The 26,032-nt window shown below is 48.2% G+C and overlaps 2 protein-coding genes across 3 annotated transcripts in view; one reads left to right on the forward strand and one right to left on the reverse strand.

Moving 5' to 3' along the window:
- Positions 1 to 1,594: 1,594 nt before the first annotated feature.
- ACTA2 (actin alpha 2, smooth muscle) lies at positions 1,595 to 18,052 on the forward strand. The gene is made up of 9 exons (XM_046027760.1): positions 1,595 to 1,729; positions 6,092 to 6,245; positions 7,436 to 7,564; positions 10,218 to 10,328; positions 12,129 to 12,213; positions 12,562 to 12,723; positions 14,123 to 14,314; positions 15,178 to 15,359; positions 17,763 to 18,052. Exons 2-9 carry the CDS (start codon positions 6,117 to 6,119, stop codon positions 17,904 to 17,906), a joined length of 1,134 nt encoding a protein of 377 aa, XP_045883716.1. The 5' UTR covers positions 1,595 to 1,729; positions 6,092 to 6,116; the 3' UTR covers positions 17,907 to 18,052.
- Positions 18,053 to 24,952: 6,900 nt separating this feature from the next.
- STAMBPL1 (STAM binding protein like 1) overlaps positions 24,953 to 26,032 on the reverse strand; it is a 47,830-nt gene continuing 46,750 nt past the window's right edge. Inside the window, exon 11 of one of the 2 annotated variants that reach the window (XM_046027758.1) lies at positions 24,953 to 25,823. In XM_046027758.1, coding sequence (XP_045883714.1) covers positions 25,767 to 25,823 — 57 coding nt within the window. In that variant the 3' untranslated portion in view covers positions 24,953 to 25,766. The remainder of the gene's footprint in view (positions 25,824 to 26,032) is intronic. The other variant, XM_046027759.1, reaches the window with a different exon arrangement.

Here is a 26,032-nt window from a genome sequence, read left to right on the forward strand (position 1 = left end):
GGGAGGAAGAGAGACAAAGAAGGAGGGAAGGGAGGATAGGAGGGGAGGGAGAAAGAGGAAAAGGGCAAAAAGCTCCTAAGAAAAACTAATCTTGAGTCTCCTTGTAAGTATGTCTGTTTACATCAGTCTGGTTATGGTCAGGGCTGTCATATACACTACCATTATCGAGGAAGAAATTAATGCAAAAATTAGTAAGGTGAGTGCCACAACTCTTGTCTGTGGTGCTTAGAGAGTCACCTTACAAAGTTACCAGGCATGACACAGACTCTCCCTGAGACGGGAATACGACCTCTAGCCCAACGGCCTTCTAACCAGGAAAACAAGGGATTTTTGCTTCACCTGGCCCCCAAGGTTAAAAACCACTGGTTTAGTCCTGCAGACCGAATTTTATGTTACATTATGAAATCTTCATATTTGAGCATTCAGACTGTTGTGTTTCCTGGTTGATAAAAACTAGACCCACTTGACAGATTCTGAAAAACAAGGAGAAACCTGTTATTTTCGATGTAGTCTTAAGCCATTTGAAATTTTCTCCTAATCCACAGTGCCGCCTCTCCAAGATGAACACACGTGTATGTGCGTGCGTACCACCAATCCAACGTACCAGACCCAGTAACGGGAGTGAACAGCTGCTCACAGCTGTCAAATAAAGCCATTCATTCTGGGACTGCTCTTCCATATCAGCAGGCTGGAAGAACTCACGCTATCCATCAACAAGATTTCCATTACGAATTTAGTTAGGACCCTGGCTTGGAGGAGAGGAGCAGACCAATGTCAAACACTGAAGCTCCCCACTGACCCCTGGGCATGAGAGCTTACAGCCAGATCCATGCCTGCTGCCTGCCTGTCTTTGAGATACTCACCTGCCTCTCTGTCACCTGTCAAATGGGTCAGCAGGTAGAGAGGGGGGTCAGAGGGATCCCCCTGCCACCCTTGAACACGCCCCTTTCTCTCCCAAATGGTTTCTAGGACAAGGGACGGCATGGACTCTGGTCAAAAGTGGCCCGTCATCATTCTGCCAAATCCCTCGGTCCCAGTTGGTGGATATTTGCTTTGTGCCAAAGGACTAGGTGGTCAAGGTCACGCCGAGTCCCAGTCTCCTCTGGGAAACAGGGGCCCCGTCAACCCTGTCTGCACTCAGTTCCTAGTTCCATTAACACCACACACGGACTCGACTCAGAAACAGCATGACGGCCGTCAAATCACATCTCTCTCTTTCTCTCTACTTATGATCATTTGAAGCAATATCTTCATTGCAGGCCACCTTCGTAGAGGAGCTTTTTTTTAAGTGCCTACTTCTCGAGGCCACTCCTCTCCGTGCTCAGGCCATTCGGAAATGCCCTGATCGCCAGTCGGAGAACAGGAACGTGCGGCTGGGCCTGCATCTGCCCCAACGCACAAGGAGCTCGGCGTCTCTGGGCATCCCAGGAGTGGCTCTGAAGGCTTGGGGTGTTTATCTCCCTCAGGCAGCTGAGTTGCCTCCCGCTCCTTGAGCAGAGCCCTGGAATGCAGTGGAAGAGACCCAGACCTCCGGCCACCCAGATTAGAGAGTTTTGTGCTGAGGTCCCTATATGGTTGTGTTAGCCCAAACGCTGGGCCCAAGTCTGTCTTTGTTCCTTGTTTGGGAAGCCAGTGGGAGGGAAGCAGGCCAAGGGGCTATATAACCCTTCAGCGTTCAGCCTCCCCGAACACCATCTGGAGCAGAGGAGCCCAGCCGAGCCTTGTCAGGGTAAGTGGCACCGACCCAGGGATGTGACTTCCAGATCCCGGCAGCTATGATATTACTCAGTGCGACCAGACGTCATCGCCCGAGATCGGGCTGGGCTGGCGTGCTCTGAAATTCCTGAATGAGCACGGCAGTAGAGAAATGATTGGAGCTCTTAGCCGCTGGTTATTCAACTTAAAAAATAAAGCAAAGGTGCTGTTGGGTGTGGGGGAGGAGGGCAAAAGGGAGATGGGACAGAATCCGTGTGTCACCAGGAGGATGTCTTCATGCTAAATCAGCAGCCCAGATCTCGCAGCGTGTTTCAGAGACGCAGACTAGCGATTTCCAGTAAATCACACGTTGCTTTATTTTTGGACGCTGGAAACTCCAGCATTTGTTTGCGGTTAGGTTTAGTGGGGACTTCTCACCGGACTGTGTGTTTTTGTGTGCGGCGAGGGTGCCTGGAAGTGGGTTTTAGAAGCGAACAGAGAGCCTGCTTGCCTGGTCTTTGATGTTGACTCTTTGCATGTTTGCTTCTGGGTTCTTAGGCTCTGATTGGTAGGGTCTGCTGTAGGAAAGCCACGTCAATTGAGAATGTCTGTGAATTTATGCTTCAGAATGTGTATCGCATGGTCCATTGGTCATTTGCAGCCAAGTGCAGCAGGAAACCCGCTGCATCTTTCTCTGTGAGTAAAGAGGGAGGGAGCAGGGTGTGCAGCTGAGAGCTGCTCTGGTCTCAGCCTATGGGAAGTCTGCTTTGCATTTCTGTTTCCCTGGGTGAGGCGGGCAGGACTGCGGAGCCAGCCCTGCCTCCCCCAGGCTGAACTTCAACTTCGCTGTAAATCAGGGGTTGGCTGCTTCAGCCCGGACTGGGGTTTTCACACTGAGCTTTTCCTTCCATTTTGTGATCCTTGACTAAATATGGTTTGCATTTCAAGAGGGATGAGCTGGGAACTGCAGTGTTCTCCACTCCCCCACCACCCCGCCCTGCCGCGCCATTAACTACTCATTTTTGGCACAGGATGCACGAGAAACAGTTGGAGCAACCCCCCTGGCCAGGGGGCAGTTCCAAAAGCAGACACTGGAGTGTGTTTTACCTAATTAGGAAATGCTTTGCTCTAAACTGAGCTGCTCATTCAGGTTATAGATAAGGGCTGTAAATCACTGAGCCCGCATCTTTCCCGGGACTCAGAGAAATCTTCTCCAATGACAGTGCTCATCCGAGAGATTAGAAAATCCCTTGTGGACTTTTTTTTTTTTTTCCAAATAAAAACACATTTACTGAATTTTGAGATTTTTTTTTTTTCCTGCATGCGTGCCGACGCTGGGGGTCAGCTTTCATTCTCGGCAGTATTATCCAAACACTCCCTACAAGCCTGCCTGGCCGAGAAGAGAGTTAATAAGGACATCCTCTCGTCACATTTTCAGAGTGTCCCACTGCCATATAATTCATCGCGTCTTCAAGTCTTTTGGTTTGGAAAGTCTGCTTAGCGCATCCCTGGGGAATTTGCCTCTTGGAGCTGGTTGGCTCTCCCGCATGCCTCTCACTCTTATTGTCCGTTCAGTCTTGTCAACTCTGCCTTTCTCGCTTCTCCAGCTTCTTACTCTGCAAGGTCAGAAGCCCGATCACGTGAATGCCGAACGGAATCCAGCGTCTGGGAAGGGAAGGGATAGCTGGGATGGAAAGAGCGAGCGGTTGATCTGTTTCATTGCGACAAGCGGGCTCCACTGGTCAAGGCTCTCCAAGCTATGCCTGGGGGCAGTATGGAAAGCAAGCCAAGACTAGAAATACAGAGATCCGGATAATGTGGATAATTATATAATTATACTAATCATCATAACTTGAACATTTATTGAGAACTCATAATGTGTATGCCACTACAAATTATTTTCAGTGCTTTTTATAAAAAAATCTCACCCCCCATCATAAGAACGCTGTATAGCATGGACTGATATTCTTGCTGTCTTACAGAGAAGAAAACTGTGATTGACAGATGTTAAATAATTTACTAAGTCACAGGGCTTCTGAGGGGTGGAGTCTGGACTCAAACCCGGGTGGTCTGACTGCAGAGCCCAAGCCCATAATCGTCATGCTCTGTTATCTCCGTGGTCCTAACTTCACCAGTGTTGGGAACTTGGACAGGTCACTTCAATTCCTCGAGTCTTGATTTCCTTGTTTGTCAGTTGGAGAGAACAGTATTTGATCCAGATTGTAAAATGCGTGGCCTCCGCTGAGGTACACACTCTTTACAAAGGGTTACGGCGCATCTGGAAAGATACAGCATTGATTTCCTGGGAATGATCTAGAAGAACTCCAACTACAAAGCATTTTTGTTGTTGTTGTCATTTTTTATCTTGTTTTTTTGTTTGCAAAACGTTTTTTTGTTGTTGTTATTTTTCTTTTCTCACACCCCCAGAAATTTCCTTAAAAGAATTGCCTTTCATATCTGGTTCTGGGTTTGTAGTGAGCTCACCAACTTACAAAAATCCTCCTCAGCTTGAAATCTTAAAATCTCAGACTGGAGCAGAGAACTGTGGGAGTCCCTCTCTTTACAAGATATGTCCACCTAAGTCTGCTTGGAAAAATGGAAGGCATCTAAACTGAAAGTTAAGGGGCTAGCCAAAGGGACCTGATCTTGGATTCAGAGATGCCTCTAGTGCCCTTGGGCAAAACAGGTCCTCTGTATTTTCTCATTAATGGAAATGAGGGCAGTGAATGAAAATGGTCTCTCTAACAAACCTTCAATTTTCCAAATCTATAAAGTTGCTACTTTTGTTTCAACTTTTCAAATATTGTGATAGGATCCAAGGATAAGAGTAGGATATTAAGTATATTGTTTTATTACCAAAGGCGGCATGCTCAGCTTAGAAAATATGACAGGACCCAGGGATGATCATTAAAAACACCTACAAAGGGGTGCCTGGGTGGCTCATTTGGTTGAGTGACTGCCTTCGGCTCGGGTCATGATCCCGGAGTACCGGGATCGAGTCCCGCCATCGGGCTCCCAGCTCCACAGGGAGTCTGCTTCCCCCTCTGATCTTCTCCTCTCTCGTGCTCTCTCTTACTGTCTCTCTCTCAAATAAATAAATGAAATCTTTAAAAAGAATCATTTTTTAAAGTAATACCCATCAATGTCTTGGTAAATATAATTAATCTTTTTTTTCGATGCATAAAAATACATTTTTTAAATAGGATCATACGATGTTATTTTCTCTAATCAATTATTCTTACATGAAATAAACTTTTTCCTGTCCTTTATCTTTCCTAATGGCAGCAAGGTAACCTACTACCGATGTGCAGTTTCTTAGACTCACCCTCACATGGATGTTTAAGTTAGCTGTGATTTTTATTCATGGAGAATAACTGTGGCCCCTAAAATTTAAAGCACTTTCTTTGAAAGTTTCAATTGGCTCTAATGTTTTTCCAAAGGTAGAACAACAGCTCTTGGGACCCAGAAAAGATTTCCCTTTTCAACACTTTACATTTAACATTTCAACTTCTCAGCATTTCCAAATTTTCCCATGCTGCCCACCCCTCAAAATCTACCTTGTCAAGAAAATATTTTTTTAATATTTTATTTATTTATTTGACAGACAGAGATCTCAAGTAGGCAGAGAGGCAGGCAGAGAGAGAGGAGGAAGCAGGCTCCTTGCTGAGCAGAGAGCCCAATGCGGGGCTCGATCCCACAACCCTGGGATCATGACCTGAGCCAAAGGCAGAGGCTTTAACACACTGAGCCACCCAGGCGGCCCTCAAGAAAATATTTTAACATGAAATATTTTAACAGAGAAATGTGTTTGGGTTGGTACAGACAGCAAATTCCAGAAACTTCTTTAACATATGACAAGTCACTTATCTGAGTGAAGATCTGGTCTCCTAGTCTGATACTCTCGTCTGTGCTCTACACCCATTCATTCATTCACTTGCTTGGTCATTCTTATTTTGTTTTTTAAAAGATTTTATTTATTCATATTAGAGAGAGAGAAAGAGAGCGTGACAGAGAGAGAGCACAAGCAAGGGGAAGGGCAGAGGGAGAAGGAGACACCCCGCTGAACAGGGAGCCTAAAGTGGGGTTCAACTCCAGGACCCAAAGATCATGACCCGAGCCAAAGGCAGCGCTTAATCCACTAAGTCATCCAAGTGCCCCCTGCTTGGTTGTTCTTTAAAGTGCTTCTGACCACACGTGATAAGCCAGGCACTGTGTTGGAGGTCAGTTGTATGAACATGGACTTCTGAGTTGTGGATGATAAAAAGCGTTCAGTCTAATTAAAGTACTTTGAAATAAATGCTGTGGTAAGGGCCTGTGGTGTGTGCTCTGGGGGTGGTCAGTTAAGTGCCACGATCACTGGATGACAGCTGGGCGGGCTTCATCCCTGTTCCCGTAGGACCCTGTGAAGCAGCTCGATCAAAATGTGTGAAGAGGAGGACAGCACCGCTCTGGTGTGTGATAATGGCTCTGGGCTCTGTAAGGCCGGCTTTGCTGGGGACGATGCTCCCAGGGCTGTTTTCCCATCCATCGTGGGACGCCCCAGACACCAGGTAAGCAATATCGTACTACAGTTATGGAATGTGATAAATATCGCTACACCGACAGCCCCATTACAACATATAAATGTATCAAGAGAACAGGTGTGCACCTTAAACTTGCACAACGTTGCCCATCAAATGCATTCAATAAAACAAATTCTGATTGGAATAGAGAGAAACGGGGCTATAGGTTAGGTCGCTCTATTTCTGTGCGTCCGTGAGTATCCCCAGACTGTCTCTCATGGTCTCCCCAGAAATGATGTAACCTTGTTAAAAACAGACCTGACGATTGAGGTCTAGGTATAAGTACAAATTTCATAGACCATGTAGACAGATTATCTGGTGGGTATCTATCAGACATAAAGTTAACCTTTTCTCACATTCCTTTTTGTCTCAGTATGATCATTAGCATCATGAGAAATACTGTGAATTACCTAGGAATGCAAACTATAGCCCCTCTTTGGAAGGAGAGGTCACTCCCTCTCAAAGATCTTGATATTAGACGAAAGGAGGCTTTGCTGCCAAGTGCAATTTTACATATCTTAGGGGTTGGTGACATATACGTGGACAGCCACATGACAATGTCCTTTCTCTCTTTTTTTTTAAGCTGCACTTGAATGATTAAAAAAATACTTCCGACTAATTTAGGCAAACATCTTAATGTTGATTGGTGCGGATGTATCCATTAGAAATCAAGCACCAAGCTCTTGATTGTCAATATAATGCTTTTGCTTATAATGGTTAGAAAATATTACCATCTCTTCCGTGGGCGACCGCTTTAACAGTACAGGTTCAAGGGTTAACAAGAGGCAAAGTGCCCTCTAACTAACATGTAAAATTTCATGCATTCATTTCACAAGTAATTCCTGAGCAGTAAGTACTTGCTGGGCAATTTGTTCTACTGGCGAACGAGACAAGGACAGTGTCCGCCCTAACAGAGCTCATTAAGAAACAGAGAAGATAAAAATATATAGTGTTAAGTTGCTTGACCCACAAGGCCTTCTGCTATTTGGAGACGGATCAGGTCTGTTGCCAATCAACTGAGGGATGTTGTTTAAGAGCAGAGCGATCAGACACAGAATATCAGGTTGCTGGAACTAAAAGAGAACTTCCTCTTGCAATGATTTAACCCTTCGTGATGGGATCGGAATCAGTTCGCAAGTTCTGGGGGAGCTGACTCAGGCTGTGTTGAATCTTTATAGGGAGTGATGGTGGGAATGGGACAGAAGGACAGCTACGTGGGCGACGAAGCACAGAGCAAAAGGGGAATCCTGACCTTGAAGTACCCCATAGAGCACGGCATCATCACCAACTGGGACGACATGGAAAAGGTACCGGGAACTTTTCTGTAGGTTGAGCCTTCAGGATGCATAATTTCCATGGCCCTGGTTGAAAATATTTTGCTACGGTTGGAAAAAAAAGAAAAATCTTGAAATGCTTCTTTGAAAAAAAAAAAAAAATCCCCTACCTCACAAGGTCTACAAACTAATTAGAGGGAGAGTGTTCTGCAGAGGAGAGCAGTAGTCCTTTGCCAGTGGTAGGAATTAATAGTCTTTTGGCTCAGTCAACTGGATTACCCTCCAGGGAGGGCAGCCAGGAGAATCACCTCCCCACGCCCCACCCCCGCCACCGCCCCCAGCCCCGCCCTCCCTGCTCTCACCGGCAGCGGGAAGGCTCTGCAGCTCTGCCTGGCCCATGCTGGAAAGCTTTTCACCAATCACCCCGAACTGTTGAAGTGTTTTAGTTTTCGCTCTAGAAGCGGGAGTCATGACATACTCATTTGGTACATGGCTGAATGTTCCCCATTATAATGAGGCTCAAGCAACGGACACAAAGTTTTAAATATTTTAGAAAGTACCTCTCTGTGTTGCATTCAGTCAATGCTTTAATCTCCCAATTTAATATAAAAAAGCTTGTGGGAAGAGTTAAATCCTAGGATTTATTTATTTATTTTTTTTTTTAAGATTGAGGGGGTGGTGAATGAGGGTGGGGAGGGAAAGAGGGGGCAGGAGAGAGAATCTTTAGCAGGCTCCACAACCATTGTGAAGCCCAGTACAAGGCTCCATCTCCCGACCCTAAGATCATGACCTGAGCTGAAATCAAGAGTCAGATACTTAAATGACCAAGCCGCCCGGGCCAGTGCCCCAAATTCTAGGATTTTAATGTTTGTTATTAGGCATCATAGAAAAATGATGGAGAAAAAGCAGACAGGCTAATGAGAAAATGACACTGATTTTTTTTAGGGTAGCAAAATATTAGAATCATTATATCTGGACTTTTATTTGTCAGTTCCCTACACACACACGTGCATGCTCACACACACTCACAAACTCACACACGCACACACACACAGTCTCACCAGTTTAAAAGAAAATAGTATTGCGAGAATTTATCAGTAAAAATGCCAAGGACTCTACTTCCCCACAACAGCATTTCATTAGGTTTGCTTTGTCTGAGATGTCGGATTTGGTTAGGGCTGCAGTTTGCACGGAGGAGAAGGTATTAATGGCAGTAGGAAACACTGTTTCTCCATGGAGACAGCAGCATCTCAGAACGCACGCATCAAGAGAACTGGGAGGAATAAAGCATTTAATCATTTATAAAACTGAAATTTAAAGTGGGGTGGGGAGAGAGGCTTGCCGAGAGGAGGGGTTGGCTGGTTGTTTTCTCAATGACATTTTAGCGTAACCACAGTATTTAACATGACTTGTGGGATTTCTTGAACACTCTGCTGCTTTTATCCCATCAAAGGAGTACAACTTTCAAGAGCCTTTTTTCCTTTCTAGAAACCACAACTTCAGAACCAAAGACACTGGGACAAGATAAAGATTCTTTAAAGTCAGTCTGGCTTTCGTCGATTTATAAAAACTTTGGCAAGCAGTTCCTGTTTTGTTTAGTTTTGTGTCAGTTCTGGATGAATCTAATATTCCCAGTGCTAGCAAAGACTTTTGCGGCCCTTAAAAAGAATTAATTCAGCCCTTTTTACAATGGTCTGTTCTTCTTGGCATCGAAGACGTTCAACCACAGGGCAAACACAGTCATGTCCAAAGTACCTCACACGAAAGAGCTATCAGTAGATACAAGGTTTTTTTTCAAAGCGCCTGAAGGTCAGATATCTGCCCACAAACGGAAGGTCCAGAGCGAGTCCACAAGGGCAGGCTTCTCCTAGCCCTGGAAACCAGAGAGGGGGACAGCGGGTGTGGAGACACAGACAGGGACACCTGTCTTCTTAGGATATGTTATGGAGGGAAATTTCCCAAGAAGTATTAAAAATGGTACCTAGCTTTTTCAGGTCAGTTTCATTCATCCATTCACGCATTCGCTCATTTACTCATTCACTCATTCATTCATTTACTTGCGAAACTAAATCATTTTCCCTGGAATATTAACTGAAGTGGTAATAGGGGAAAAGATAGAGTTGGCGCCCCGCTGGCTCAGCCCAAAGAGTGTGAGACTCCTGATGTCGGGATGATGAGTTTGAGCTCCACACTGGCCATAGAGATGACTTTAAACAAAGGTATAGTTGAGTGATAATAATATTCATTCTGGGCCAGGCACTGGAGTGAATAGTAACTCTAGGGTTCTCACCAAGACAGACAAGTTATTTTCATATTACTGATGGTGAGATGAGCTGGGAAGAGTTAAAATTTCCCTTAGCTCACACCACCAAGAAGTGGTTGAGCTGGGATTTGAACCTGGATTTGATGCTCGGGCCTGTGCCCTTAGCCACTACGCTGTCCTGCCCCCCACCCCCCCAACCTGGGTCTGGGTTTTTGCTGAGTCACTTCCTCTAGGTGAATCCTTGGGTAAGTTACTCACAGTCTTTGAGCTTCAGTGTCTGTGTCAGTAAAAACATGGACATTTGGTGAATGCTCGTAACATACGGTTTGGTCCTAGTTTCGTGTAGCTCATTCTGGTCCTTTTCTGGGGGTCCGCAGCCCCCCACAACATCACCTCATCGTGTTTCTCCTCGGCCCCTGCTAGATCTGGCACCATTCCTTCTACAATGAGCTTCGTGTTGCCCCTGAGGAGCATCCAACCCTACTCACCGAGGCACCCCTGAACCCCAAGGCCAACCGGGAGAAGATGACCCAGGTAAAGAGCCACTCCAGGATCCAGCACTCTGGGGGGTGGGGCAAGTCCTGTTTGAAAGGCGTGGGGCAGGAGAGCAGAGAGGGGGCCCAGCCCAGCAGTCTCCTCACAGACCAACAACTTCCCAGGAACCTGGGGATTCCCAAGGATAGAAACATCATGATGTTACTCACTCCCTTAGGGCAGGAACGGCCCCTTGACTGCAGAAGTAATAGGAAATTAGAATATGTAATGAAAAAGGCTGGGCATGTTAAGTTACAAACTTGGAAGGAGAAATCCTTTCAAAATGTGGGTTAACATCCAGCGGGGAATCTGTCGCTTCTCAGCTTCACGAGCTTAATGAATCCCCTTAATTTCTTGGATTCCTGGTCTTGTCCGTGAGTCTCGGGAATAAGACTAGTACTATTATTTTTCAAAGTGCTGATGTGAAGAATAATGAGGCAAAATGTCAGATGTGCCTGGCAGTGCCTGGTACAAGATATGTTCGACAATAATAGTTTTTATTGTCATTATTGTGACTTGTGTGACGCTCGGAGACCTTAGGGTAGGAGATCATCCATTCCACCGAGCAGACAAGCCCCCAGTGTGGATGAACTAGCAAACAGAAGCATCCGATGTCAGCTTAATGTTGCTGTACTGAAGCTGTGGGTTAAGCATTTTACCTGCATTGTCTCTTTAAACCTGAACAAGGTGAAGAAGTTTGTAGTCTATAAAAGAAGAGTTAGAGAAGTAGTTATATAATGAGATATTTGATTACATAAGTGAGCAATTCGAGGATCGCGTACAAGGGGTGACTACCGCAAGGTCATACAGCTCAAAGTAGCAGAGCCTGGAACTGACCTGGGATCTTTTGGGATCAATAAACGTAAATACTCAGGGCCTTTTCCTCAGAAGAGCTCTTGGTGTTTACACCAACACACAGGCAGTCATTCTCCGCAGGGGGACACCTGTGCCCCTGGGAGTCCCTCCACATGGTGAGCTATGTCGTTTCTGACGGGTGTTCTTGTGCCTGGGAATGGTGTGGGGGTGGAAAAACAGTTGGGAATCACGGCTGTCTAGCAAACGATGTGAGATATTTTGGTGGATAGACCAGGCAGGGTTTGGCAGGTGGAGAAGGGGAGGCCCGTGGGCATCTCTGTGTGCATCACCTTCTCAGCAGTGACCTGCAGCAGCTCTGGTCTTGTCCCCAGACTGCGTGAGCTGAGGCACTGGCCTTCATATAGGGCCCTCTGCTTCCAGGGGGCGTGTCTCGTCTTCCAGGATCAAGGTCCCTTCCGTTGAAGCCAAAGTGGCTTTGGATTATGGGGCTGACATTGACTCAGCAACTCCGTGAAAAAGTAGAACAGACGGAACAGGAACCTCAGACAATTCACGGAACTGGGCTCGTTCCCAACGGGTCTGAGCTTCTGGTCCAGGTGTCCTTCTGTAGAACAGAGAAGTCCAAGCCTGAAAGTCATCTTTTCTTTGTCTTTGGCTTTAGTACCATTAGTCCGTCCTAGGTTGCTCACAGTGGAGCTCGCCTAGTCCAAACTCCTCCGTGTACAGTTGAGAGACCAGGAAGGAAGCCCGCAGGGAGCAGCTGCTCCCCAAGGTCTAGTGGGAGCCAGGGCCAGCCCCTGCGTACCCCCACCCCTCCCGCGTGCGCACCGCCCCTCCCCCTCCCTGCACACTCCGGAGCCAGGCCCTCTGCCCTGAGCCAGGCGGCAGGGCTGCGTTCCGAGCCCACCTGCAGGGGGCGCTCTCTTGACCATTCTTGCCGAGACTGGTCGCATCCCTAATGTAGCTCTTTGGCTTGCTTTGCAGATTATGTTTGAGACTTTCAACGTCCCGGCTATGTATGTGGCTATCCAGGCAGTACTGTCCCTCTACGCATCTGGCCGCACGACTGGTAGGTGGGAACCCGGATTGGGTGCATGGTCCATGACAGGTTTTGACGGTCGTAAACATGGCGTTTGGATGGATTTGGGGCAGGGTGGGTAGCTAGACCGGACAGGGCTAATTCCGGCCCTGAGAAAGGCCTTCTTCTCACCTTAAAAAAGAAGCCCTCGAGCTCTATTTCCAGCAGACCTCTCTCTCTCTCTCACTTCCTGCTCTTTCTCTATCTTCCCCCAGCCCTGTCCTGTTGGTACCCTGCTGTTACATGCTTTCTCTCTTCTCTTTCAAATCAGAGGCTCAGAAACCCCCCCCCATGCACCTGTTGCCGTGGTGACTTTCTTTGTGCCCATTTGTCCCCCAGGCATCGTGCTGGACTCCGGAGACGGGGTCACCCACAACGTGCCCATCTATGAGGGCTATGCCCTGCCACATGCCATCATGCGTCTGGACCTGGCCGGCCGCGACCTCACCGACTACCTCATGAAGATCCTGACTGAGCGCGGCTACTCCTTCGTGACGACCGGTGAGGCGGGCAGGAGTGAGGGCCGGGGGGCGAAGGGGCCACGTCTCTTCACGGTGACATCCAGGACCCTGGGGACCATCCAGGGAGGCGATGGGAAGAGACTGTACGGGTGGCAAGGCCTGATTTCTATGCCCCGAGCCAAGCACAGCCCCTTTTTCGCTCCAAGTGATGAGACGATTTCCTCGAAAAGAGCAGTGAGAACCTCTAGGACAGCTAAGCGGGGTCTATCACTTGGACATTTTTTTAACCTCCTCTGTTCACAAGTAGGACAATGAGAGGGCAGAGACAGGGGACAGCATCGGGCAGTGTTTGCCAGGGGCCCAGGGTGTTGCTCTTGGAGACACTGGGGCCCAGTCCTGCCCCTCACCAGCAAGGTGACCCAACCTCACCAAACCACGGTCTCCTCATCTGTAGAATGGGGAGGGGGGTCACCCCTCACACGATTGTCATATTGAATGACACCAAGCATGCGGAATTCCCGGCACTGAGTAATTCCGCATCTGTAAGTAAGCCAGCAATCCTTAGCTAGTCTGAAGACCAGCCCAGTAGCAAGCTGTTCAGGTGTCTTGGGCCTCCAAGCTCGAGCCGCCCGTCTGCATCCGCCAGCCGCATCCTCGATGCCCACGGCCCTGGCTGCCTCCCCTCCCCCCAGCGATCTGGTGGTGTCCAACACATTTCCATGTCTGGACACACCTGAGGTTTATTATAGACCCCGAGCTTGAGCCCTGTGGATGTTAAAGTTTCTGAGGTAAGGAGTTGAATTCCTTCCTACATTCCTCTTCTGCTCCCTACAAAGAACCCCAGGTGATCTCCAAATGGCTCGGGGGGCCTAGGCGGAACCAACAGGTTAGAAGTTCAGCCTGCAGGAATCCGCGGAGTGCTTGCTGCCTCCACCCCTCCCTCGCTGTGCACCCTGAGCCCCCTGGGCCAGGACCGGGCCTGAGCCAGGGCCTGTCTCCTTCTGGAAGGAAATGAATATGCCAGTGGTATGGCCTGGGACCTACCTGGGCTTGTCAACATGGGTCTCTGGAGCTTTTTGAAAACAGTGGGGGCCTCAAAGCATGAGACTTATTGAAAACCCCATATAACGAACTATTGTAAGACAAGCGTAACAGAGAGTGAATAGTTAATCCTGAAAAAAAGTCCCACACGTATCATGCAGAAGGACGCCTGTAGCTAGCTCCTTCTCTTCCGTCATGTTTTCCAGACAGTATTTCCCCCTCTGTTAGGGGCAGAAGGGGCTCCCTCGTGGGCCTGTAGTTTAATTGCCATCACGGATTTGGGGTTGCAGGTCGCATTTACGCACGTTTTTGAAGGCACCCCTATTGGGGGCGACGCCGAAGGGAGGCGGGGGGATTTTTACCGCCTGTCGCAAACCTGCCTGTTTGCGTTTTGCCAGCCGAGCGCGAGATCGTGCGCGACATCAAGGAGAAGCTGTGCTACGTGGCTCTGGACTTCGAGAACGAGATGGCGACGGCTGCGTCGTCCTCCTCCCTGGAGAAGAGCTACGAGCTGCCCGATGGGCAGGTGATCACCATCGGGAACGAGCGCTTCCGCTGCCCGGAGACACTCTTCCAGCCCTCCTTCATCGGTAGGCTTCAGCGCCCCCTTCCTGGGCAGGGGGGAGCGCGCTAGCGCCCCCCCCCCCCCAATCCAGCCAGCTCCTGGCTCTCAGCTCCCTTCTGCATGTGGGCACGAGGGCCAGGGGCCGCAAGACCAAGTGCATTGCTAAACCAGGGCAAGGAAGAGAGTGTCAGGTTTCTAGGGAGAGCAGAAGGCCAGGAAAGGAGTTTTCTTTCTAAGCCAACATGGTATATGCTGTAGTCGAGCCCAAGCCTCCTTGGTGTGGCAGGGTATGGTGAAAAAAGTCAGGTGCTCCCTGTGCTGGGGACACAGGAGCCATGGATGGGTGGGAAGGACAGGCTGAATGCTGAGACTGTGGAAGGAGTGCGGGAGTGGGGAGAGGAAATCCGAGCTTGTTCCTTCATTAGCACTGACCTTGGACAAAGGTTAGCCTGGTTGTTTACAGAGGGTGAGCTCCTGGAGGGGTGAGCCCGGGCTTGCGTTGGATGAAGCACCTCCCTGGGCTTCGGCACCCTTTAGCTTTGAGGGGAGCTGGCAAGGGAGCAGACAATGAGATACTTGGGGTTGTCCTGAGCTACAGCTGCTCTCGCTGGCTCTGTAGGGACCTCCTGCAGGGAGCCTGAGGCTCTGCCCCCCAGCAAAGTGATATTGTAGCCCTTGCCCCCCACCGGAGGCGCCGTGGCAAGGCTTCCCCACTAGATGAGAGGTGGGAGAGCATGGAGACCACCAGGACAGGCGGTTCCCACACCAGGATGCCTGCCTAGCTTCGTCCAGCCTAAGACCCTCCAGCAGCTCACGCTGCTTTTCCAGGTCTGTCCTGGGTTTTGTCCTCCACCCCCGCAAGGATCATGACCTGTGTCTCCTTTGTAGGGATGGAGTCCGCTGGCATCCATGAAACCACCTACAACAGTATCATGAAGTGTGACATTGACATCAGGAAGGACCTCTATGCTAACAACGTCCTCTCAGGGGGCACCACCATGTACCCTGGCATTGCTGACCGCATGCAGAAGGAGATCACGGCGCTGGCCCCCAGCACCATGAAGATCAAGGTACGGTTCAGGGTCGGGGCCACGGCTGTGCTGCTGGCTGTGTTGCCAACCCCATCACCAGACGTGATGGGCTCTCGGAGGCCACGTCGTACTCATGGTTTCCAAGGCTAAGCAGTGGGTCCACATCCACAAGTTCCACCCTTGATAGGGTGTAAGTCAGTCCAGTTCATCAGAGAAGCTAAATTATTTGGCACAAAATTTCATCTATAATCATCTTTGGCCATCAGCTACTTTCAGGAGTGAAGTTCAACAGAGCTCCCCATATGGGCATATGCCTTTATTTTTCTATTAAGCTATAACTCACACGGAACATTATATTAGTTTCAGGGGTACAACCTTAATTCAATATTTGCCTGTATTGTGAAACGATCCCTACAGTAGATGATTTCCATCGTACCTCTTAAAAATATACATTGCGTCATTTTCCCCATCGCAGAAATCGTGCGTCTGACACACAGAATGTTACCAAAAATCAGACGAGCCAGACCTGTTTCCGAAGAGGTTTAAATGCTGTAGATTCTATCCCATGTGCTCTTTTTCCACTGCCAAACCTGATTGCAGCTCTGTGGCCAGGAATTAGAGGCGTATCTCTGGCTCTCTGTCTGGCACTCCTTTTGATCTAGGTGCTCAGAAGCGCAGAATCCCTCTAGGATGGCCAAGCTCAGTCCCTGAGCCACCAAAGACCCTTCTATTATGTGTGTGCACTCCCAGTCGTGGGAACTCAGAGATGAAACAGACGGTTCTTTGGAGGCAAACTGACAGGTGCCTAGAGACTTCTCCAAAGCTGTTTTCCCCGCTCTGAAGGCAGAAGCCATGCTGGGACTCTCTGACCCATGTCCCAGAGAGCGGAAGAGAGGACACTCGCGTGCAGACCACACGCACGAGAAGTATTCAGACACATTCTCTGTTACTTGCACTCCCTTGTCGTTTTTTGAAAAGGGTTTGTAGGCGACAGAGAGAGAGAGATAGACCGGAGTTCTTTGCCTGCGCTGCAGGCTCTGAAAGACTGCATGGTGAGAGGAGAGACTCTTTCCCAAGGTTGGTGTTTCTTGGATGCTCCTCTGATTGGCTGTCTCCCCCTCTTACTCCCACGGTGGCGGGGGGGGGGGGGCAGGAGAGACATGCAACCAGCTCTGGTCAGTGAACGCACTGACAAAGCCTGCCCAGGTGGGGATGTGTTACGCGGCCAGAGCTGGCCGGTTCCTGCTTCCCCAAACCTAGCTTCTTGAATAACACGAATACGGAACTTGCGACTCCCGTGGGGGGAGAGAAAACCCATTAAAAAATCTAGGGCCGTAAGGTGATGCTTCAGGGAAAACTCATACTGGGTGGCGGTGGTTATAGGAACTCTGCACTGTCTTTGCCGCATTTCTGTCCATCTAGAATTACCCCCACAGGATAAGGTTGTTTCTAAAACCAAACGAAACCACACCTGGGAGAGGTCCAGGTTTGAATGTTGGGTCCGATGGCTGCACAACCAGTGTGACCTAATGTCAGTTACTTAAACCTCTCTCAGACTGTTTCCCCATGTGTAACATGGGGCTAATTCAATACTCTCTAAACTGGTTTGAGGTAGTAAGTGCAAAACACTTAGCGTCATGTTAAGCACATAGTACATGCTCAGTAAATATCAGCTACTTGTATGAAAAATACATGTTCAGGGGCACCTGGGTGGCTCCTTTGGTAAGCCTCTGCCTTCAGCTCAGATCATGATCCCAGGGTCCCAGCGGGGAGCCTGCTTCTCCTTCTCCCTCTCCCCTGCTTGCATCCCCTCTTTTGCTCTCTCTCTGTCAAATAAATAAATAGAATCTTTTTTAAAAAAGGAAAATACACATTCAAACAGAGCTTGAGGAATAGATAGGAATTAGACCTTTTCACCGTGGTTTTGGAAATACCTTGTCTTTTTGCCAAAGTGTCCATATTTGTCTGTACCCAAGTATCCCAGTCAGGAGTGGGGTTGGGAATTTGCTCAGCCGTTTTGGGGTTCCTGCAGGTAGAAGGGGCCCCTATCCTGAGTCATTTCTCTCTGCTTCTAAACCATTCAGTTATTTAAGGAACATTAGCATGGCCTGCGTGTCAGGCTTGGGTAGCAGGGAGAGCCAGGCAGGGCAACTTACTGGGACCTACCCCAGGGAAATGTCATCCAACAGGGGACCCTGAGCCCCCCAAGTGTGAAACAGTGCATCTCAGTAGACTTAAAGAGATGGAAAGAGACACAGTCTAAATTCACTGGTTGCCTCCCTTGGCTTAGGGTCAGGGTGGGGTTAGGGCCAGGCATCCGACAGCCAAGAGTGTCCCCACTGTCCACGAACTCGAGCGAGGTCCACCCAGTCTGGACCCTGGGGGAATGCCCGGCCCTGTCCTAGCACTCTAACGCCCCCTCTTTCTCATCCCGGCCAACAGATCATCGCCCCTCCGGAGCGCAAGTACTCTGTCTGGATCGGCGGCTCTATCCTGGCCTCCCTGTCTACCTTCCAGCAGATGTGGATCAGCAAACAGGAGTACGACGAGGCCGGGCCCTCCATCGTCCACCGCAAATGCTTCTAAAACACGTCCTTGCTCTCTGTCTCTGGCACACAACTGTGAATGTTATGTGGAGTAATGCCTTCAATTCTTTTCCAAATCATTCCTAGCCAAAGCTCTGACTTGTTATCTACGTGTTTTTTAATAAATCTGAAATATGTTACTGGTCACCTGCAGTCTTGGCCTCTGCTGGGCCCCCTGCGGCTCACCTGTTTTCGTAGGTGGACCAGTGGCTCCCCCTGGTGGTGGATCCTGGGACACGACACAGCTAGGCCGGGCTCGCTTACACTAATCTGGCAAGTTCGGAGCAAATGCTATCAGTGGAAACAATTTGAAAATACACACGAAGTAAATGGAAACATGGATGAAAGTGTATCAGTAGGATAAGCCACCCTGAGCTCACAACTTTCCCGTCATTACATTACTTTGCTGTCTTAAAACCTCAGTACTGGGAGCCTAATGAGTGAAGACAGAACAGTAACTCTGGATATGAGAGATGCAGGTGTATGATTATAATATATATGAAACATATGAAACAATAAACATACAGATTTTCCTCGAATTTCAGTGGGTTACATCCCCACAAACCCAGCCTGAGTTGGAAATATCGCGAGTCAAAATGCATTTTAATGCATCTAGCTATGGAACATGGTCAGATGAGCCCAGCTGCCCTCAGATGCGCTCCGAACACTGACACTAGCCTCCCGTTGGGCAAAACCCCCTGGCGCAAAGCCTATTTTATAAAAAGACAAGTGCTGGATATCTCGTGTCATCTATGAACTACTGTGCAGTGAAAGACGGGTTCGAAATAGTGGGAAGTGTGTTTGTCGTTGACTGTGTTCGCAGCTCCCGCCCAGCCTCAGGAGAGGGTATCTACCACACAGTGCTAGCCTGGGGGAAAGATCGAAATTCAGATTCAAAGTACAGTTTCTACTGAATGCCTTTTGCTTTCACACCATCATAAAATTGAAAAATCTGAAGTCAAACCATTGTAAGCTGTGCCCATCCGTATGGGTATTAAAAGAAAGTCTGACTTTAAGTCTTTCAGGGGAAACAGATTCTTAAAGGAACAAGAAACATTGCTCTAAAATCTCATAATGCATCTGGATTTCAGGTTCCCTTCTCCTGATCCGTAGCTACAGAGAGAGTCACCCGAGAAGGGATGGGAAAGTCAGCAGGACTCTCCAAGGCCCACCACACAAAGGGCTTTATACGTCTCCTCCCTCGTGTGTTCTTCTGAACGAGGTGGGCACAATATTATTATCACGTCCCTTTCACAGATGAAGGAACAGAACTTGTTCCCTGAATAGCATTATACAGAGGTGCTGTCCACGTCAACTTCCCTTTTACCCATTTTGGCTTGGGAGGTACAAAGAGGCACAGAAACACCTTCCCTACTCATAGGGGCCTTAGTCTCAAAGCGCTTTTCTGCCCGGGCTCCTCAGTGTCCTCTGCAGCACCCCCAGCTGGGTGCCGCTTGTCCCTTAAAGTCTGAGTGGGGGTCAGTAACACTGGCTGTCCTTGAAGTGAGGGGTGTCTGTCCATCTCTTGTCTGTCTGTCTCTGTCTCCGCAGCATCTTACTGCACACTTACCCAAGACTTAATGCCTGCTTGGCCCAGAAAATCCAAGTTTCCCTCTTCTTCTCTGGCCCTGTGGCCGGAGCAATAATAGTAATACGACAAATAACATGAGTTGGCATGTTCTTTCTTACATTAGGACCTCGTTTTATCCTACGACAACCCTACGGAGTTGGTATTCTTACTGCCTTTTGACAGACAGATGGAAGAACTAAGTGGTCCTACCACTAGGAGAGGGGCAACTTGACCTTGGTTCCAAGCCCAGCCCTCAGCCCTTAGGCCAGTGTACCTCAAGGCACAGGCCACACAGGTCAACATCACTGGGGGCTCATGTTAAGTGGGCAGATTCCTGGGTCATAATCCAAAGCCTGCTGAGCTAGCATCTTTGGAGCTGAGGCCGGAAGCTTGAGTTTTAATCAGATTTCTCGGGCGATGCCTTCGCACACCAAAATTCGAGAACCGCTGTAACATGCTATGACCGAGGGAAACTTCCCAGTTGCAGGTTCACGCTTCCCAGGCAAGGGCGCTCCATACCTACTAGGTCGTAAAACTTGGGCATTAGCGCAGGTCGTTGTACCCAGATCGCTCTTGTAATTCAGGCAAAACCCGCCAGCCACGCCCATCCTCGCTACAGGGTTTACAGAGCCAGTCTGCTGCCCTGCTGTACCTCCTGTCTATCACCAGGGGACGTGCACTAAGGGAATGAGGGCTTAGAAGAGTATGAGGATCTGAGAGAGTCATGGCCAGAGGCAGAACTCAGGAGAACCAGAACCACTCACTAAAGGAGCCTCGGTGAAACGCTCCTTCCTTGTGAGCGCCCAGCTTCAGTGCCGATGCGCCTTTGCCCCATCTCAGTTCTCCTCCCCTTGAGTCCACAAGATGCCCCGTGACCTGAAAGGCTGGGCAGGGGGCAGGGGACAGGGTCTTGTGGATGAGTCTCATATGAATCTCGAGGACATAAAACCAGCAAACAATTTGGCTGCCGCTTGAATCCCCTTTGCTCCCTTAACGATAGGGAACTGGACTCTTGAACTTGTGAATTTCCCCATGACAGGCTTCTGCAAACTACCCTCCCGCAAAATATGACACGAGTTCCCAGGAACACTGATTCACATCTGTGTTGTGAACAGATGGGTGTGAGTGTTACTCCTTTATTTTTTGGAAACCAAGTAAGTCTTTGTTGTCTGTTTGGCATCACTGTGGAACCAGGCCAGCCTGGATATCGTCCGGAGGATTTCTAACATGGAGCAGCCTGGAGAGGAAGGCCCGTTGTCTGCACCAACACACTCGGTTCCACCAGAAGCCACTGCTGCGGCTGAGCTTACTCGAAAAGATATGGAGAAGAGGAGGAGGACGAGAAAGAGCAGGAGGGGGAGGAGGGGGAAGAGGGGGAGGAGGGGGAGGGGGAGGAGGAGGGAAAGACCCAGTCCTAGAGTTTCACATCAGAGTATGAAAACCGGATGTACAAGTCATGTTCCTTCCCGGGAGACCCACGTTCCATCAGGTGCCGCTCGAGGAGCACCTGCTGTCGGCTAGGACCGGGACAGGTATGAGTCATGCAGCGAGAACAGGCTCTGGCAGACGGAACTTCGGGTCTGGAGAGGAAGGTGGACATCACACAGGGAGCCGGGGTGTGCAGTGAGGGTCCCCAAAGCGGAAATATGAATATGGCAGATGGGCTCTTAGAGCCAGGGGCTCGGAGAGGCCCCCCTGAGGACGTAGTGATTTTGAGAAACTTAGTAGGAGTTAACCGGGAGAACAGTGTGGGGGGAGCGGAGGGGGGTTAAGGCTGGGGAAGGGGAAGTGGGATGTCGGCAGCCCCGGTTTCCTGCAGAGGCCGAGATGGGACAGTGCACCCCCGTGCAGAACTGAAAAGAGAACCCCGAAGCATGGAACCACACACAGTCTGACACATAGTTTGACTATGACTAGGCTGTGATTTTCCAAAGCAGAGTTCATACCGTTTTCTCTGTGAAACCAGACAGCAGCTCTGTCAGAAAGGCCATTTTGAGTGAGAAATTTGCTATTGGAATTATTTGCCATTTGTGAGCGCTTCATCTGGTGGGTTAAATTCCTCATCTCATCTTCAGAAATGTATCGGGAAAACGGACATCCAGGGACTGCCACCTCTCTAATTTATTCCCGGTGGCCACAGCTCTCCCAGAATGTTCTTGTAATCACTCCACGCCCGCTCTGAAGTCTGGAGGGAATATAAGTGATTACGGTTTGCCTTGTTGCTTCCGTGACATACACTATCTTGAAGGAAAACTGATGAGGACAAAAGGCTTTTACGTAGTGTGGTTCAGGACAGGTTTTCAGAGGCTGAAGCTCAGATGTCCCAAAGATGGTATTTCCGTATTCTTCTTAGGTCATGTCTCTTTCTTTCCCTCCACATTTTTTTTTCTTTAAAGATTTTATTTATTTATTTGACAGAGAGAGAGATCACAAGTAGGCAGAGAGGCAGGCAGAGAGAGGGGAGGAAGCAGGCTCCCTGCGGAGCAGAGAGCCTGATGTGAGGCTCGATCCCAGGACCCTGGGATCATGACCTGAGCCGAAGGCAGTGGCTTAATCCACTGAGCCACCCAGGCGCCCTCCCTCCACATTTGGTTTTGAAGCTCATTCCTCTGTCCTATCATTGGGTCCATTATTTCCTCCCCTCTTTAGGTCACTCTGCATACGCTACAACCTGAAGCTCCTTAAGAAATGGCCTAAAATCATCCACCATATCTTCCTCCACAAAATGACATCCCTTGTCCATACAAAAAAATATATGAAGCAGGCAATTTCCATTCCTCAAATTAAGAACTAGCCCTTGTTCTTAAAAAAATGAAAAGCTTGTGATTTCAGATGGATGACCTCGATAGCCTTCCCCCGTGTGAATGCATAAACCGATGAGTTTCACACGAAGAAAAGTAGAATTTAAATGCCATCGGTATGGCTCTTGTCAGTTCTGTCTCCTATATTTCTAATATTTTAAAAATTCACTTATTTAAGAGAAAGAGAGAGAGAACAAGCAGGAGGAGGAGCAGAGGGAGAAGCTGACTCCCCGCCAAACAGGGAACCCAATGCGCGGCTCGATCCCAGGACCCTGGGATCATAACCCGAACAGAAGGCCGACGCTCAACAAACTGAGTCACCCAGAAGCCCCTTCTCCTGTACTTCTAATCTTACCCAGTCAAGAAGTCAACTGTCCTTGGTAAAATGAAATTCTTTTTCGTTTAGAAAGATGTTCTAAAAATATTCTAATAAATAAATAATATAAACATAAACATATTTATATTTAAATGTAATAAATATTAATAAAATATAATAAATAAATCAAATACCCTAAAAATATTCTAGTAACCTCGATAAATGCCTGGGACTAGGTGTCCCACAGCAATAAGCGTGTGACGACAGAGTTCTAGAAGCCTCAGGCATCTTCATCATCAGCTCGGACTTTATTATTCGAATTGGACTTTGGAGTGTCTGGCTGGCTCACAGAGTGTGTGGTTCTTGGTCTCGGGGTAGTGGATTTGATCCCCACAATGGGTATAGAGATTACTTAAATGTTGGTGGTTTTGTTGTTGTTGTTTTGTTTTGTTTTTAATTTTGGCTTTAGGGGCACCTGGATGGCTCAGATGGTTAAGCCTCTGCCTTCAACTCAGGTCATGATCTCCAGGTCTTCCGAGTCTGACTTGATTAAGTATGACTTAATCAACGGGCAATTCTTTCTGAAAACTATCTTCTTAATTCTGTAAATCTGCTGGAAGTCATTTGAACACCAGATCACAGGGACTAGAGTAACAGCTATTCACATGCTCATGAATGGTGCTTCTTAATGTAATTATGGGAGTTCAGGAGATATACAGTAGTGCTTCTGTAAAGCATGGCAAATGGATAAAACATTAGCTTTTTGGCACTGGCCTTGCTATGGACTAAATGTCTGTACCTCCTACCTCTCCCCTCAAAATCCGTATGTTGAAATCTAATCCCTGGTGTGATGGTGTGTGGAGGGGGGTGGTCTGTAGGGGTGGTTGAGTCAGGAGGGTGGAGCCCTGATGATGGGATCAGTGTCCTTATAAGAAGAGACTCGGGGGAGATGAGCTCTGTCCACCACTGAGGACACCGAAAAAGGTGGCTGTCCGCAAACCTGGAGAGAGTCCCCACACAGAGCCCAAATGTGTGGGCTTTCCCTCAGATTTTGGACCTCCAGAACTGAGAGAAATAAATGTCCGTTGTTTAAGCCACCCAGTTTGTGGCATTTTATTCAGAACAACATAAACAAAGACATGTCTTTTGATAACTAAAAAAAGACTCTTCTTGGACATCAGTATGATGAGTCTCTCAGAGCCACTAATGTGGCTGTCCCCAAGGAAAAGATATTCTTACCTCATGAAGAGCCAAGATGCTAGAAAAGGAAACATGTCTCTCGAGGAAACAAAGGAGAGTTTTTTGCATATTTGTTGTCTTCGTGACAAATAACACGCTAAATTCTAAGAAGAACAAGGAGCTGAACGTTTTCCTCTCTTCCTTGATCGGGGCCGAACACACGACATTCCTCAAGCATCCTCGTCACCTAAAACACTCTCTGGCTACATAATTCTGTCAGACGGGCCAGGCGAGAAACATCTGCTTTCCACGTGTTGGGGTCACTGTGGCTGGTTCCCCAAAGAAAACCTTCGTCTCAGTCCAAGCACTGGAATACCACAATCTTCCCGGCACAACCTGCGTGTCTGCGGCATGGGATGAAGCGGGGGGAGATAAGGAGCCAACCCTGGGTTATGGCCTTCGCCGCCACCGCATCTCAAATATATGCCAATTGTTCCGCAAACAAAACACTTCTCACAAGAATCCAGGAGCCACTTCAGGAGCTGAGAACAACCCACACACAACCCACCTTGCTCTTCGATAACGGACAAGGTCTGTGGAGAAAACAGTAATTTCTGCAGGACAACAGAGAAAGTCGTTTCCAGTTCTGTCCATGAGAACAAAAGAAAAGAACCTCAGTAAATGTTAAATACTGTATGAGTTTGGTGGACTGCCATAATAAAATACCACAGGTAGAGTGGTTTAAATGACAGAAATTTATTTTCTCACAGTTCTGGAGCCTGGAAGTCTGAGATCAGGTGTGGCCAGGTCTGGTTTTTTTGGGAAGCCTCTTTCCTTGTAGACGGCCAGACAGAGAAGACCTCCCTGTGTCGGCCTCCTCATCTCTCCTCCACATAAGGACCCCAGTCAGATGGGATAAGGGCCCTCTAGTGGCCTCATTTTACCTTAATTACCTCTTTAAACGTTCTACCTCTGAATACCGTCACATTCTGTCTCCACAATGTTTTTCCTCCTAATTCAACCAAAATAGTTCACAAACCTCCCATTCCTCCCTGCATTTGATCCAGGTAAAAGCTTGGATTACCCAGACACCAGCCGCAAACCCCAGTCCAAGCCTCAGTGATGTTGTCTTTATGTCGCCTTACTCAGCTTAAAGGTATTTCTCTTCATGTTCTCTGTTGCTTGATTTATAGCTAGATGCTTTTCATTGCAAGTGCACTTTGCAAGTGATTTTCTTATTTATTATCTTGGGCTGAGAATTACCAGTTATTTCCTATACCTCATTTCTTCTCCCCATCACCGCTATTAACTTTCACAGTAACAAGCGGCACGCTTTTATCTGAGTCTTTTTTCATTCTTCTCTCCGCAAGCATCCCTGCTCTGAGTCCTGTCCATCAAGTTAATGAATTGTCTGCTCCCCCAAGCCCTTTGGCACCTACCTGCTCCCTGAGTAGAAGCTCACTGTCCTGGTATCGGCTGCTCACAAAGCTCTGAGCTTGACGCTGAACGCCAGATGGCTCTCCTGTGTGCAGCCAGGTGTCTTCTCCCATGTGGAAACTGCACATCTTCGACCACAGGAAGGGTGGCAGGACCCGATGGCCCGTCTGGGAGACCCCTGAGCACTCAGGATCTCTTGTTTGGAATTGCCTTTGATAGGAACGAGGAAGAAAATACAGCAAAGCATCGAAAACTTTGAAAACGCATGCGGAGACCTCTCCAAACACCAGACATACCGTTGTTTGCAGCATTATTTATTGTGTGGTTGTTGTATCTGGGGGATTCACACTATTGACGTAACACAACGGTGACCTCTCCGGAGACAGAGCAACCCAAAAAGAAAACTTCAAAGTGGGCAAGAACAATAAATATCAAACTTTCTGATCTAAAATGTATAAATATAAAGTATCAGTCACTTCAGGAAACGTGTTAAGAAAATCCGGCTACCACACATCCACGGGTGGGTGTCATGTCGACGGCGCTTGTCTTCAGAACACATCACCTCAGGTCCAGTGTGGTTATTTTTATGTCTTTTACCAACACATGTTTGCATATCTAGGTGAGAAAAAACTGGTTTAACATCATGATGTTTAACCTGTTTCTCCACAGAAAGGGAATACGGACTTCCGAACTTAAAAAACGTTCCTAATTTTGAGGATGTTTCTGATCAGAACAGAGAGAATCGGACTGAATCATTTCTAGCAAAAACACATGGACAGAGGTTGCCACGTTAATTGCCGCTTTAAGTAGATTCTAACTTCAAA

Source organism: Meles meles, chromosome 13, assembly GCF_922984935.1.
Source record: "Meles meles chromosome 13, mMelMel3.1 paternal haplotype, whole genome shotgun sequence".
Taxonomy (NCBI): Eukaryota; Metazoa; Chordata; class Mammalia; order Carnivora; family Mustelidae; genus Meles; species Meles meles.